Genomic DNA, 14,892 nt, shown 5'->3' with positions numbered 1-14,892 from the left:
AAAAATGTAAGCAACCTGCTCTGTCACACAAGGGAATGCGTGCAAAACCTAAATAAAGAGAAATAAAAGCAAAATGAACTTAAGAACATTGATAAACGTCGTGGAAGTTTGGATGAAAGAGGAAAGCACATGGACAAACTTTGAAATGTAATTATAATTGGAAATGGCTGAAAGAACAGAGTGCCCAAAGTCAAGGTATTGCTGTACTTGAAGCAAACATGCAGCAATTTCTAGCAGAACCAGAGATTGAGTTTTGGATCAAGGTGGTTTTCACCAGCCTGAATTCAGATGCCCTTTACATCATGTTAGCAAGTTGGCCGTCCATTTTTGCAAAGCAAATCTGGCAAGGAACTTTTAAATGCAGATCTATACCCCATCCAGAAGATTCAGGGAAGATCTTTGCGTTTTGGTTTGGTTTTTAAATGCTGCTGAAGGCGTAATTGGGGGCAAATTTGAATGCCCTTCAGGGAGAAAGGTGGACTATAAATCAAATAAATAAATAAATTTGTTGGAATGGGGGAGTTATTAGCTTTGTCTGCAAAAGGGAAGAAGGCAGATGCTTCCAAAAGTGCTTCAGAAATACTAGCTAGTCGATCCTCCCCACTATTCTTCATATTAACTTTTTTGTTTTTAGAAGCTCAGTTACATTCAGTTGGAGAGGGAAGTTTTGTTTTTTAAGTCCATTTAAAATATTGTCTGTAGCCATTCAGGGTGTGTTTAGAGCAGGGAGGTAATTTTTATTATTTTAGGGGAGGGGGAAACCTATTGTTGCACTGGGAGTAATTAAAATACAAATGAGGAAGTAGCATTGTTGACTAGTGAATATTGACTTTAGAAAAAGTACTGAGGATTTTTGTATAGCATGTTTTTTTAAAAAACACCCATCTTTTATCTACATTGGCTTTTCCATTTGCAGTGTAATGTATCAAAGTGAATGAACTCTCAATAAACACTTTAATTCTTATCTCTGGAGTACTGTCTTTGATCACAAGAAATGGTGGATAAGTACTTAAAAAACCAGAAGACTTGCATATGACTTTTTTCCCTTCCAAATACTCCCTCTTGTGTTCAGTGGTTCTGATCTTGGTGGAGCTCCCCTTCATTTAATCTTTAAAACAGTAACAATAATCCAAACACACAGGGCCAAACCTCCCATTTAACAGTTCATGTGCTTTTGACTCTCTGACACACTCTCTCTCTCTACAGTCAGCCCACATCTTACATGCAATTGACTTGTACGAATTCAAATGTACACATTTAGCATACCCCAAAAAAGGAAAAGAAAAAAATGACTGTTCAGTAATGTAGGCATTCAGCTTACTCTGTTGATGCCCCAGAGCAAGCCTGAATTTCAACTATACAGCAAGTCCTCACTTAAAGTTGTTTTTATGGAGCGAAACTTTGAATAAATTTGATGAGAAAAAATCAGTTCCTGTTCAGGGCTACTGACTGGAGTTTGCACGCTCTCCCTGTGTCTGCCTGGGTTTTCTCCAGTCTAGAATGCTCAACTTTATTGCAGTTTAATATCACATTTAATGTTAGAAGTGATTGGGGTCTTTATTTAGAAGTTTGGTGATTTTTTTCTTTCTGGCCAGAAATCCTGTAGGAACATAACTCTTGTTTATTATATCAATGAGCCAAAGGTTTTGTTATGAGTCATTTCACTTAAAGTTGCAGTTTCCAAGAACTGCAACTTTAAGTGAGGACTTGCTATGTGTGATTTTGGCTTTATGCTCCAATCTCAGAGCATAAACCTTGTGTAAGATTTGGGCCAACTGTATTTATAATGGGCTGTGCTTTTCTTCCCTAGAATTTCTGACATCCAGAGATGAGTTAAATTTACAAAGCGGGACTAAATAGGGATTTCTTCCCAGTTCAGTCATACCTAACCTGAGTTAGGTAATCCTGACTGTAGCACCTGGAAGAATAAGATCACAGCCCAGTGGGACCAGCGTTCTTTGCAGGGGTCCCAAAACCGGTAGGAGTTGGGAGGTTCACCAGAACTTGGATGACCGGTGGATCAGAGTCTGCTGTGACTTGGCAGATGTCAAGTCACAGCCCTCTTTCATCCTCTCCAAACAGGGTGGTGCTCCTTATTCTGCCCCCTGATTGTTATGAATGATGGCAAATGCCAAAACCTTGGGGTTGGGTTGTCAATGGATTTAGTTTTCATGTGCCTTCTTCCTGTCCTCTTGCTAACATGAGTCCAATGCCATGATAACCTGCTTCTATTTCTCTGAAGGTAAGCTGTCTTGTCTTCTGATAACTGTGTGTGTGATCCATCAGGCAAAAAGAAATTCTTTAATTCTTGACTCTTGCACAAAGGTAATAGCAAGATAAAGTTCTTCCATTTTTGCCTTCATTGTCCGGCTGCCCAGGCATCGAGCTTGTAATTGGGTCATAAAGGCTTTTAGATTGAGGCTCAAACTAATTGTCCAGTGGCCCCTGCCCCAATCCGTGCAGTGACCAAGCAGGGATCTAAACAGAAGTGCCACCATGTTCTTTTGTAGCCATTGCTCTATGAGTAAGTCGGCAAGCAAAACTAACCAATTGGTGTGGGTCCTCTTTTCACCCACAAGAGGAGATTGGCTAGTGACCTCGGAGTGGTTGGATGACTGTCATTTGATAGTTTTCCATAACAGGATGCATCTTCACCTAGTAGAATCTGGTATGAGTGGTGGTCATTCATTCTCAAGTGTGGCTTGCAGGAAAGGTATTTGCAGGGCCAAGTCTTTAGGTGTTGGAAAGTTCCAGTGCAAACCCCAAATTCTGAGAAGCATTTGTACAAATGCATCACATTGTACCTGCATCTCATTTGCATGCTTTATTTTGATTGTATAATTTGGATTTTTTTTTTTAACATATGGACTGAGAGAATGATTGTGAATCTTATACCATCAGTGCAACAGGCATATAGAGCTATAGGATATTGGGGACCATGTCACTGGGCTGAGAGCTTTTCCACCACTGGTGTTCACCCAGCCCAAGCCTGCAGTAGTTTCTCAGCGTTTAGCAACTGACCACATTTTTCCCCTCAGTTGTTCCTCTCCTCATGAGGTCTAGAGACTTGCCTTTCTTGTTTTTAAAGGAAAGCAAAGCTTGTTGGGTGCCAGTGAACCCCAGAACAGTCATGCAAATTATAGGACTATCACCAGCCCCTCCTTCGGTCACACCCAGAGGCTTGAATGTCTGTGCATTTATTTATAACATCTTCCATCTCTTTCTAACACACGTTTTGTGGAGTCCTGAACTGTAAGGAAGCACTGAGTTGTGCGTCCTCTAGTCTTGGTGTTGTAACAATCTGACTTCATCTCTGCATACTTTTTAATTTAAAATATGTTCTACTCCCTCCATTTTCTTTCCATCCCCACACCTCATGTATGCTGCTGGTTTTAAATCAAACCTCATAACGCATCTATACTTGTAAGGTCTGTTGAGAACATTGTGAGACCAGTGACTAACACCCTTCTCTTATGCTTTGTAGATCTGCAAGGGGAGCCCACTGTATACTTTGTGCTGAATGCTGAGCAAGGCCCAGGCTCTTCTGGCTGCTTCCCACCAGATAAACAGCAGTGTGAGAATCTGGTTGCACAAACCCAGCACAGAGGAGAATCAGACTTCTTGGTGAGGGATGGCCCTTCACGCAACAGCTCTTTCCACAGCAGTGAGGGGGAAGGGACGGATCATGAGGGAGACATCTTGGATTGTAGTGGGTCCAGACCTCTGCTAATGGACTCTGAAGAAGAAGAGGAAATGAGCAAAGTGAACCCTCAACATCCAGACAGAGACAGAATTTCCAGAGAAGACTTGAACCCCCAGAGTGGGACAGCACAGGTGCTACACGACACATTCCAACAGCTTCCTAGAGAAGCATCAGATGAGATAGATGTTTTTGCCACTGCTCCATTCCGAAGCTCCAGAAACTTCCATGACGACTTGGACATCTTCATCAAAGCACCCTTCCTTGCCAAGAGCCACGCAGTCGCTAAGCCACTGGACGAGGGTGATGTGTTCCTTCGGGCCCCTTTCACAAAAAAGAAGAGCCAGGAAGAGTTGGCGTCGCACAGTGTTAAGGAATCTCCCCCCACAGCAGCATTCTTAGGTTCAGCAGGAGCTGCCCAGTACATGTTTAACCCTGTATTTCAGAACCTGGACGTGGGACCACATGGCTCACCTCTCCCTTCCATGACCTCTGTCGGTCAGCCATTCGACAGTCCACTTCATTCTGTAGGAGCAACGGAAGGCCAGGATGCTGTTTTTCCCAAAAGCACCACAAGAGAGTTGGGTGACACTCCAAATGCCATGCTCCAAGGGCAAACACTGCCCCAAGACACTACCTTGGGTTCAAAGGCCAGCAAGGCTTTCCGTCCACAATCGTTGGCAAAATACTCCCGTCACTACAGTCCAGAGGGCAGCCAGTGTGTGGAAGCCCAGCCCATCGCCGCATACAAAGTGGTATCTCAGACCAACAAACAGGCCATCGCAGGGTCCGTTTCCATTGCTCCTCTTCCTTCCAGGACTAAGGAGCTGCCCAGCTCTGACCCCTTTGCATCCGCACCCTTTCCTTCCAAACAAGGAAAACAGAAGCCTTAAACGGTTTCCACACGTGGCTTCAGTGACATCCCCATTTGGAGAACACAGACAGTCCGAATACGCTCCGCAGTGATAAAACACAGTTGTCAACACTCCAGTCGCTGTGATCATCACTTGAATTATATCATGGGCTTGGTCAGGGCTCTTGACGGCCAGGCCGTGGAAAGCTATTTTTCTTCAAGTGCTTAGACTTCTTTCTCCCAATATTTTTTTGGGTAATTATTTAAGCCAGTAATCACAGAGTGAATATATTGGATATAACTAATTACCTCTTGATATTAGCATCCAGTAAGGATTACAGAGCATATCAACACTACACCAAGAATATTCCAGGAAAAAAAGTATCCAGGTGGAAGATAGCTTCTTTTCTGACCAAGAAAAACGAAGCAAACTTTTTCTAGTTGCTACTAATAAATCCCGCCCTAGAAACCAGTAACTGCCATTTTGAAATGGATGTTTTTATTTTGCTATACAGTGGAGTCGCATCTTCTGTGGGGGTTCGGTTTGAAAGTCATCATATAAGGTGAAAACTGTACACGCAGAATTACTGTAGTCAATACATGGCTGTGAGAGGTGCATGGGAACGGAGATGGACTGAGGGAACAGCAGATTCACATCTACCATTTCCTGCTCGTTTCAGGGTGTACATCATTGAGTGGAATGGCGGGTGCAATTGCTGCACCTTTGAAATTGCAGGTTCCCCCTTTTTTTGCTGAGCGAATATAGTTGAATTTGCGCAGATTAAATATGCATGTGATGCAACTCCACTGTATTGTTTACTGTGTGTGTGTTTAACAATATTCACCCTAAGTCGTTAATTTTTGAGTGTCTTAAGCTCTGTTCGCTTCCAATGAAATTTAGGATAACAACCCTCTGATTGGCAGCCTCAAGCACCCTTCCTGCAAAGCAAGGACAGCCTAGGCCCATGATGATTTGGGTTTTAGATTAGCTGGCTTGGGACTGGGCTCTCAGGAAGTTACAATTTTGTGAAAGGTGGAACAGGCCCGCCAACAGCTCAGGACCCTACATAGCAGGAAGGAACTTTGGCTTGCTCCCTAAAGGAGGGCTTCACTTGTCACCTGCTACACATAATTTACAAAACCACCTTTTGTCTGAGAGATGGACCCAACCCTAGGTGTTAAATGGAGAGAGATTCCAGGTGCCATTATCCATTCTGCTGTGGCAGTGAAATTTGTCATCAGCTGGGCTAAGAACCCCAGTTGATGCAGGGCTGGTGTGGGCTTCTGATTTCTTATCTTGGGGGAGTCTTTTCTACTCTGTCTTCTGAAGAACCCCTTCTGCTACAGATCCCTTTTGCAGAGTATTCTGGGGGAGTGTTTTAGCGAATGCACTTTGCTCACTCAGGCACCTCCCGGTTTGATCAGGCCTTGCTGGCAATGTTGCGTGAGCTGAGAGTGAACACATCCAACAGTCATTATCTGTGGCTAATGTGTTTTGACCATGGATCAGCATGCTGACTTTCTGGAAAGTTTTGGCCTCTCATAGTGATCTCCCCCAAACGATCCAAGGGTCCACTGAGAAGTTTCCTGTAAATACCAGAGAGAATTCCCTGAGTGCAGTTTGATGGGCACTTATGGATTAATTCCAAACACACACACAGCTTTCTGATATCATAGCAGCCAATAGTGGTGTTTGGACAGTCCTTTTCTTTCATTTCATATAATCTGAAGGAAAAAAGTTGCCACTCTCTAGTGTTCTGTGTTTTTCAAAAGGTGTTCTGCCTTGCCTGCCACAAATCTAGTATTCATCTTAATTGCGCTGACATCAGCACCCCCTTGGCAGCTTTCAATTCAAATTCTCCAAAACACTGATGAATGAATAATAAATAAACTCAATAATAAATAAACTCAAATTCTCCAAAACACTGATGAATGAATAATAAGATTCCCATAACTTTGCTTGCTGTCTTATGAAGGAAAAGCTCTTACTTTTAGTCTAGAAACTTCTGGCAACTGTCCCCAGAATTCATTGTAATGAGAATTACAATGGTCAGAATTCATGTGCTTTTTTAAGGAAAGGTGTACTCTGTGTAAAGGATGCAGCCAGACCCAAACTGGCAGAAATGATACTGCTGTTTTACCTCATTTCCTTGCAAATATATCTTTTAAGGATCCATACAGAATATCTTTTTACCCACCTGCTGTTGTGTGGTAAGGTGAGGTAGGCATGGGGTGCCAGAGTGATAAATGGAGCTGAATATATGGAATACAATCCACTGGAAGGTTCTCTTGCATAAGCCCCATTTGAAGTGAATAATGAGAACCCAGTAGCTTCTGCAGTAGGACTTTATGATGGATTTTGCTTCTAGTAGGAGAAGGCTGTGCCTTGTGGATTTTCTGCCTCTGGCACAAAAATGTCTTGGGCACCAAAACATGCTCAGTTGAACCATGAATATGGTTGGGGAGTTTATTTTTTTCCCTTCCAAGGTTGTTAGACTGCATCTGTATGAGTCCCCAATTTGGTGGTGGGGGCAAGGGGGAACTTTAGCTGCTCTTCTGTGACTGTATCTGTTTCAAAGTCCTTAAATTCGAGCTGACTTTTGACAGATCCTTAATGGTATAGAAATTCATTTTTTATACTTTAAAATTGACTCTCCAGCACTTTGTTACTGCAAATTCAAGAGAGCGGTGGTTCAAGGTTGGCAGGGGAGTGAAGTTAATCAGTTTTTGACACTTTAAAAACTCTTTGTCAATAAGATAGCCGTGAAGGGTCTTGCATTTTTTTTAAACAGTTTCCAATCCTGTTTAGCTTTAAGGTGTGTGAATGCAAGACTTTGGATCTGTGTGTTCCCAACTTTGGCCTTCAAAGTTGGGAGGACTTGCACTTTTGGAGGGTGATCTGGTCTGATGATGAGAGTCAGTAGCTTTGAGAAATGTAAATAGGAATTGTTTGGTAAAGGAAGAAGCCCAGAGGGTTGAAAAGATGGACATAGCAGAAGGGAATTAGGGTCATGCGTCCAACAAGACCAGACGTCACGAGTGTTGGGATCCATGTTCCAAACATTCATTTCTGCTCTCTGTGTCTGCAAGCTAGGTGTGAAGTGTCTCTGAACATCTACAAAAGATTTCTCCCTCCAGTTACTATAGAGTCCATCCCTCTTGCCTCTAACGCCAGGGTTTCCAGGGAAGTTTGAACTTGGGCTGCTCCTCTCTTTGTGAATTAAAACACTGCATTTGCTGTGGTAGTTGCTGCTGGCATTATCCTAGATAGGAACAAAAGGAGATGGGCAGGAAATACAGCAACCACAGCCATTTTCAATTTTTTCCTTCTCACGGCACACTGACTTCTATAGTCTTCTCTATGGTCTTTGCCTTTGATGTCACTTTTGGCTTCTGGGAGACTCTTCCAGATTCTGCAGCTCAGATTTGAGGGCAACTGTCTGTAGTCATAAATTGTCCCTTTTCCTCTACCAGCAGCTGTAGGAGGAAGAGACCATTTGTTTCTATAGACAGGTGCTCTAGAAACAGAGCTGCAGAACCCGGAAGAGTTTTTCAGCCATTTTCAACTGCTGAGCTCCAAATTCCTATGGCACATCTGTGGACCCTTCGCAGCCATGTGCTGTGGCTCACCATTTGAAAATCGCTGGGCTTAATGGGATCATATTAGACAAGAATTACCACTTCTTTGCCCTCCTACCTCCTCTCTTACGCAGATGGGTGGTAGGTATTTGGCCAGCTTTTGATGTTGGAACTTGTGCAGCCAATAACGGTTGGTTGAAAGAAACTGAGTAGATTAACTGGGATGCCTCTTTGGGGGGAGCTATTGAAAACATACACACACACAAATCTTTGCACTTCCATTGTTTAAAACTGGGGGCCAAGCGAGCCTCGCTCTGGTGACTGTTGTGGTGTTTTGTTGAAATCAAACCAGAGGACTGCTTCTCTGTGGTGCTTTTACAGTTTCATAGCAGATCAAGACAATCCCCCCTTTAGGAAACCACCAAATATTTCTTTCTGAAATGTTCCCTACTCCGTTGCATGCAAAGATTTGCTGAAATGTTTCAGATTTGGAACATAAAAGGGTTAAAACTGGACTATAGGAATAAGAATGGCCAGAATATCCTCTGTGGGCAAATTAGGATGCATTAGGAGAGATCAACCTTGAGGGGTTATAGCTCCCAGGGTACAATTAATGGAACATGATGTGTTTGGGGCTCCACAGTGTTAATTCAGTGCAGAATTCTGTGTGGCCCATGAGTTCTGAAATGAGTAGGAGTAATATAGAGATTTGGCCACTGATGGCATTGGACTGTGTATGTGTGTGTGTGTGGAGGGGATGACATGTGCACTTAATCAATGATAAATAAGTCCAGCCCCAGTTCTGCTATTATTAAGAGAAATCGATGAAATTTGCCACTAGTATTAGTTGGGTGCTTCTTAACTGTTCCAAAAATCACTCCTTGAAGGCAAATATGATGATCCAATTTAAATCTGTCCTGCTCTTACAAATGCAGGCTTCCACTGCTTAACAACCTTCTGTTTAACAACTGTGCTCAAAGTACAACAAAGAGGCTTTTAATGAGGCAGTCAGATCTCCTATAGCCTGCAGCAGAGTGTCTGTTTACACAACAAAGAGACTCTTAATGCAAAGAAGAGGCAATCTATCTCCAGTGGCCTGTACAGCCAGCTAGTTTCTGGCAGGAAGTGTCTGTTTACGCAACAAAGGCACTAGATTGGACTGAACGTTTGCTTAACAACTAATCGCATAACAACGGGGATTGGAGAATGTAATCCTTGTCGTTAAGTGTTGCACACCTGTAATCATATGGGACAGGTAGCATTTCAGCAGATCACAAGCCAAATTCTAAGTTTACTGGGGGTCTGCTGCTTATAAAAAGCTCACTGAAAGGATTTGCCCCAACCACACCAGTGTCGGGGTGTGCACACCCGTACAGCCCTTAAGAAGTGTGGTGTGTATTTAGCATGGTTTAAAATCAGCTTTTTGTTCATGTTTTCCCAGGTTGGTCACCTGATGAGTGAAAATGCAGATTGAACAGTTGCCCCTTCAATATACAGTAAGCCTAGAATGAGGATTGAACCAAAAGCATGAAGCTGAAATTACAGTATAGATCTTCCCCCCCTACAGTATTAGCATGATAAAAACTTGCATTATTTTCTCTCTCAAAAAAGTTGAAGATGTAGACAATCTAAAGACAGCTCATGACCTCTTTCAACTGTGTGCATCATTTTAATGTGACCACTCTTCCATGTACAGGGTACTAGTTGAGTCTGCGGGACAATCAGTTGCAAGGGTTGACACTGCACCTCAGCTATTACTTGGAAGGCATATGTAGGAGTCACACATGTCCCGCCAGTACAGAATGGAGAACATCCAAACAGCAGCCATGGGGTAGCTAGAGGGGGTGCATAGCATTAAGTTTTGCGGGGAGCCTCACCGTGGTATGCAAACAGCCCCTCCACTTCAGAGCCATTCCGGGTGGTGGGAGTAAAAGGGGGGTGAATTGCCTCTGTTTTGCTCCCACCACCGGGAATGGTTCCAAAGGAGAAGGGGAACCCGCTTGCACACCTTGATGAAGCTCCCTGCAAAACTTAGTGCTCTGCACCCCCTCTAGCTACACCACTGAGCTGTTGCAGTGAATGGAGGCCACTGGGGTGGGGTTGGGGTCCCATTCCTTGAGTCACTGTTTTATGCCATGGAATTCCATGGTGGAAGTCAGTGTAGCCCCACATGAGCTTCTCTTTCAGTCAGCACCCAAGCATAATTTCTCTAGGCCCAGTACAAACTTGTAACATGGAACCTCCCCGCCCCCAAAGTATTCTCTTTTTCAGCATTAAATCATGCATTGGGGTCCTTCAGCTCCTTTAGGTCTCTTTCATGGAGATCGGCCATTTTTTTAAAAATCTCAAGCACGGTCACATTACTTGCAAGTGATTTAAAGATAACCAGCTGCTCTTATCTCTTCAAAATAAACTTTACACTGCCTGTCAAATTCTGCCCAACTTGCTTTGAGTCAGCTGTCAGGGCCTCCTTGCTTCTCAGGGTGCTGAGTTTGGAGACAGGACTGGCCCTATGAAGAGGTACAGTGCAGTGGCAGATTTATTTATGAGGGAGGGGAGGCTGTTCAAGTGCAGAAAGTTGACTGTTCCATTAACTTTATAGTATTAGGGAGTAGGCATTCCATTTTGGATGTTCTGCTTCAGGTGCCAACATGTTTTGGCCTATCAAGACTTGTATTATCTACCTGTAGTCTGGACATGTGCTTAAACTGTAGAAGAATGAGTTCCTGGTTGTGTGTCTTATCCCCTACATGGAACCAATCTATTTTGGCTTGGTATGGCATCCAGTTCTCTCCTTGATTCCTGATTGCTTGGTATCGCATATGTGTTTAATCTGGGGAAGGAAGAGGAATTGTCTTCCTCAAGGTCTTCAGAGCTGGATGTTATACTTCATTTCTCTTTTTTCCCCTAGGCATTCCACACGCCTCTTTGAAATGTCTGGCTCTCCTCCCTCAACTTTTCTGCATCCTTGTGCAAACCACAATCGTGGCTGTACCCACATCCATTGGTTTTATGTCGGGGCAAGTGTAATGCCACAGTCCCTGTGTGAATTTGCAAAGTCTTAATCACACTGAAGTAGTAACTAAGTCGATATAGACTCTGATTCTGCCAAAGACTGGAACCCTGTGTGTTTTGGGGAAGGAGCATAGTCAGATGGCTTTGAAGTCAAGGTATCTTCCACAGTCATCTTGGGTGCTGTAATGTGTTAAGTATTTTGATATGACACAGTCTTGTCTTTTTCTTTATATGCATTTTGAAGCCTCACTGGCATAGCTGGCCCCTCTGGCACCCAGGACTGTGCCATTCGATGCTTGCCCCACACAGTGTCTGACCCAGAAGTAATTGGGGTGATGTGATGACATCACCACCAGTTACTTCTGGGTTGCAGGCACTTAGAGCAGTTGCGCACCACTCTTGAGTGGCCAACTGTTTTATTTGCAGTTGCTCACAACTGCTCCGAGTCCCCGTGGGGGTGGGTGCAGGAGATGGTACCTTGACCACCCTCAAGGCATGGTACCCAGGTCCCCCTCTTAGCTATGCCACTGCGGAGCCCATACTTGACTTTTGTTACTCTATATCAGCCACAGGGACTTGGTTGGGGGCTCTTGAATTTTTTTGTTCTAGTTTTCTGTTTCTCTTTTGCCTACCAGGAATATTTTGACCATTATGGTAAGATTTGCCAGCTGTGATATTAAAGGGGAAATCTCAGCCCATTCTAAACGCATCTAAACACCTGCACTCCAGGTAAACTCTGAACGAAAGCAGGACACTGCCATTACAGGTGTGTCAAGTGCAGACTACAAAAGGCAGCTCAAATGGTCTTGACTGAACTGACAGCTTGAGGAGAGCAGATGGATGGGTTGTCTCTTTTTTTTGTTTTTCCCCTCTAATGTGGAGTTGTCTTTGTGTGCACTCACGGATCACGTGTTTTCTAAGCCCAGTGATTCTGCTCCAAGCTCCTTTGGATACATGCAGAACTTGATGGTGTTGGAAAAAAAATACCTCCTTGACTTGCTAAGCTGTTTGGAGTCTTTGGAGTAATTTGTCTCACTCCAGTTGCAGTAGTCTTCATGAAGAAATGTTAGTGCTGAAAAACCATTGTATGCTGTATTAAAAACTTCTCTGATTTCAAGGATACTCTTGTCGTCACGTCTTCCTTTTTCATGCAAGTGTTTAAGAGCAGGAATGCAAAGCATGTAACTGTATAAACAGGTTACTTCCTGCTATCACCTAAAAGGATCAAGCAATTCTCTTTCATGAATATTTTTGGCACTGCTGCAAAATATATATATTTTCCTATTTTTCTCCCCACTTCACAAAAAATTTTGCCTATTCATTTATACTGCCTCCCGTCTCTCACTCACAATTGCCCATAGTGGTGACTGCATCATCCTGTTCTCTCTGTGATCCCTGGTTAGTTTTTGATCACACGTGCACTTAAGTCATTTCTGCCCAACATTGTATATTAACAACAGGGATCAAATGTGGGCCAGGCAGAAATGGGTTAATCCAAGGAAGGCAGAAGAAGTAACAAAATGTAAATGAAATAGCATGGAAGCAGCAACAGTGGTGCACTTGAACATTTGTACAACCCCAGGAAAAGGTACTGGCCCACTGGAATTCCTGTTCTCAGCCCCAGAGTAGAACCTGAAAGCTGGTTGATGTAGCTGATGTGGTGCCCCCCATCTAATGTTCAGCTAAGATAACAGCTGCTTTCATCCACTGCTATGTGATCTAATTAACAACCTCTGCTTAGCCAGTGGCGACATGCCAACATATAAACATGATAAGCACAGTCACAGCACTTCTGTCTTCCACAGCTCTGTAACTACTACACCACTCTACCACCAGCCACAATGTTTGCCATAGGCAACTGCAGGCTGATCACATTGGCTGGTAATGGTATGGGGTGATGTGGCTCCAAGGATGGCAAACCTGTTCCTCCCAATTTCCCCCAAAAATGACCAGGGCAGAATTGGATTAGCAAAGCTCTCAGCCCACCTATGGGGAATTTCAGCCTACCTCTTCCTGATTCTGTAGCTCTGTGGAGAGGAGCAATCCTATATTTCTCATCCACCTCCCATCACCTGTCTGTAGCTGATACTTTCTTTATGGCACTCAAGAACATGTGTTCTTTGCAATGGAAAGGGCCATGGCTGCACATAACGTGAGGCATGGTCACTGCAAATGCCAGGAAGCAGCATCCAGTTCTGTGCCTGTTGCCACCCATGGCCCACTGTGCAACCAGTTATGTGAATTCATTTCCCTCCCTTGACAGGAGCTGGTAGTATTTGTCTTCTCACTGACCCCCCCCCCCAACTTCCTCCAGTCTTCCTGAAGATGTGCTCCCTCTACAGCAAGTCGCTTAGTGTTGCCTGAAACCAAAAAGTCACAAAATCCTTGTTGACACTTTTCCTTTGCCAGTTGTGTTGTCAGTTGTGTGCCTTTACAACTGTGTTGTATGTCAGTTGTGTGCCTTTACAAGCTGCTGCCTCTCTGCCCCTTCACCTGCAACAGGAGGGGGAATAATGCTGACTTGCAAAATTCTGCAGGGGAGGATAGAGTGGGTAGAGCAATGTATTTTTCCCTCTCACAACACCAGAATCAAGGGACATCCACTAAAACCGAGTGTCAGAAGAGTTAGAACAAACAAAAAGAAATATTTCTTGACCCAGCATGTAATTAATCTGCGGAACTCCTTCCCACAGATGTGCAGGCTCCTGGTTTTCAAAGTGGCCAACTTCAGAATGCCAGATACAAGGGAGGGCACCAGAATGCAGGTCTCTTGTTATCTTGAATGCTCCCTGAGGCATCTTGGTGGGTCACTGGTATACAGGAAGCTGGACTAGGTGGGCCTTTGGTCTGATCCAGCAGGGCTCTTAACTTTATAACAGGAAGACATGATACCTTTTCAAACCTGATGGATCAGTCTTCAACTGAGGAATGGGTTTTTTTTAATTGCAGAGTTCCTTGATTGATTTTTGTCATTACCGTCTGTGAATTGTCATCCTGCAGATCTGAATAGGCTTTTTTGCAGCTGACTTTTTGGGGTTGCCAAAAACATTTTTTTCCCTCCTCTTCTATAGGGCTGTGGTGTGTGTGTGTGTGTGTGTGTAAGAGAGAGCGAATGCATGCCTCCCTGCCTCCTTACTGAGGTGTCCACCTCTTGCATTTTCTACATAGAAAGAGCCTTGCTGGATCAGGCCAAAGGGGGCTCATCTATTCCAGCTTCCTGTATCTCACAATGACCCACCAGATGATTCAGGGAGCACACAAGCCAACAAGATACCTGCATCCTGTTGCCACTCCCCTGTATCTTGCATTCGGAGGTATCCTACTTCTAAAACCAGGAGGTTGCACATATCTATCATGGCTTCTAACAGTGGAAAAACTTTTTCTCCATCAACCTCCACCTTTTCAAGACATCCAGGCCAGCAAGCCACACCAGGTCAGGTGCCCTCACATCCTGTGGTAAGGATTTCCACAGGCTAATTGCACACTGAGTAAAGAAATATCATAAGAAGAGGCCCAGGGCTCATCTAGTCCAGCTTCTTGTATCTTACAGTGGCCCACCAGCTGCCTCAAGAAGGCACGCACAGTCTAGACCCACCTCTCTGCAGAAGCACGCGTGGTCTCTGGGAACCAAGTGCCTCAGGAACAAAGTGCCAGGTAAGGCACAGCAAGTTTAGCATCTGTGAGAGGAGAAGGCAAGTGGACCTCTGAGTTCTGGAGAAGGAGAGGGAGGACTCCCTGAGTTGTG

The 14,892-nt window shown here is 44.1% G+C and overlaps 1 protein-coding gene across 5 annotated transcripts in view; it reads left to right on the top strand.

Moving 5' to 3' along the window:
• Positions 1-8,033, top strand: part of AAK1 (AP2 associated kinase 1) — a 106,556-nt gene extending 98,523 nt beyond the window's left edge. For all 5 annotated transcript variants that reach the window (XM_066639159.1, XM_066639158.1, XM_066639157.1 and 2 more), the window contains one exon: positions 3,485-8,033. In XM_066639159.1, the coding sequence (XP_066495256.1) occupies positions 3,485-4,593 (1,109 nt within the window). In that variant the 3' untranslated portion in view covers positions 4,594-8,033. The remainder of the gene's footprint in view (positions 1-3,484) is intronic.
• The last annotated feature ends 6,859 nt before the right edge of the window (positions 8,034-14,892 follow it).

The sequence above is a fragment of the Tiliqua scincoides genome, chromosome 11 (genome assembly GCF_035046505.1).
Source record: "Tiliqua scincoides isolate rTilSci1 chromosome 11, rTilSci1.hap2, whole genome shotgun sequence".
Lineage (NCBI taxonomy): Eukaryota > Metazoa > Chordata > Lepidosauria > Squamata > Scincidae > Tiliqua > Tiliqua scincoides.
Note: the sequence above shows the minus strand (reverse complement) of the source record. Positions and strands in the feature narration are given on the sequence as shown.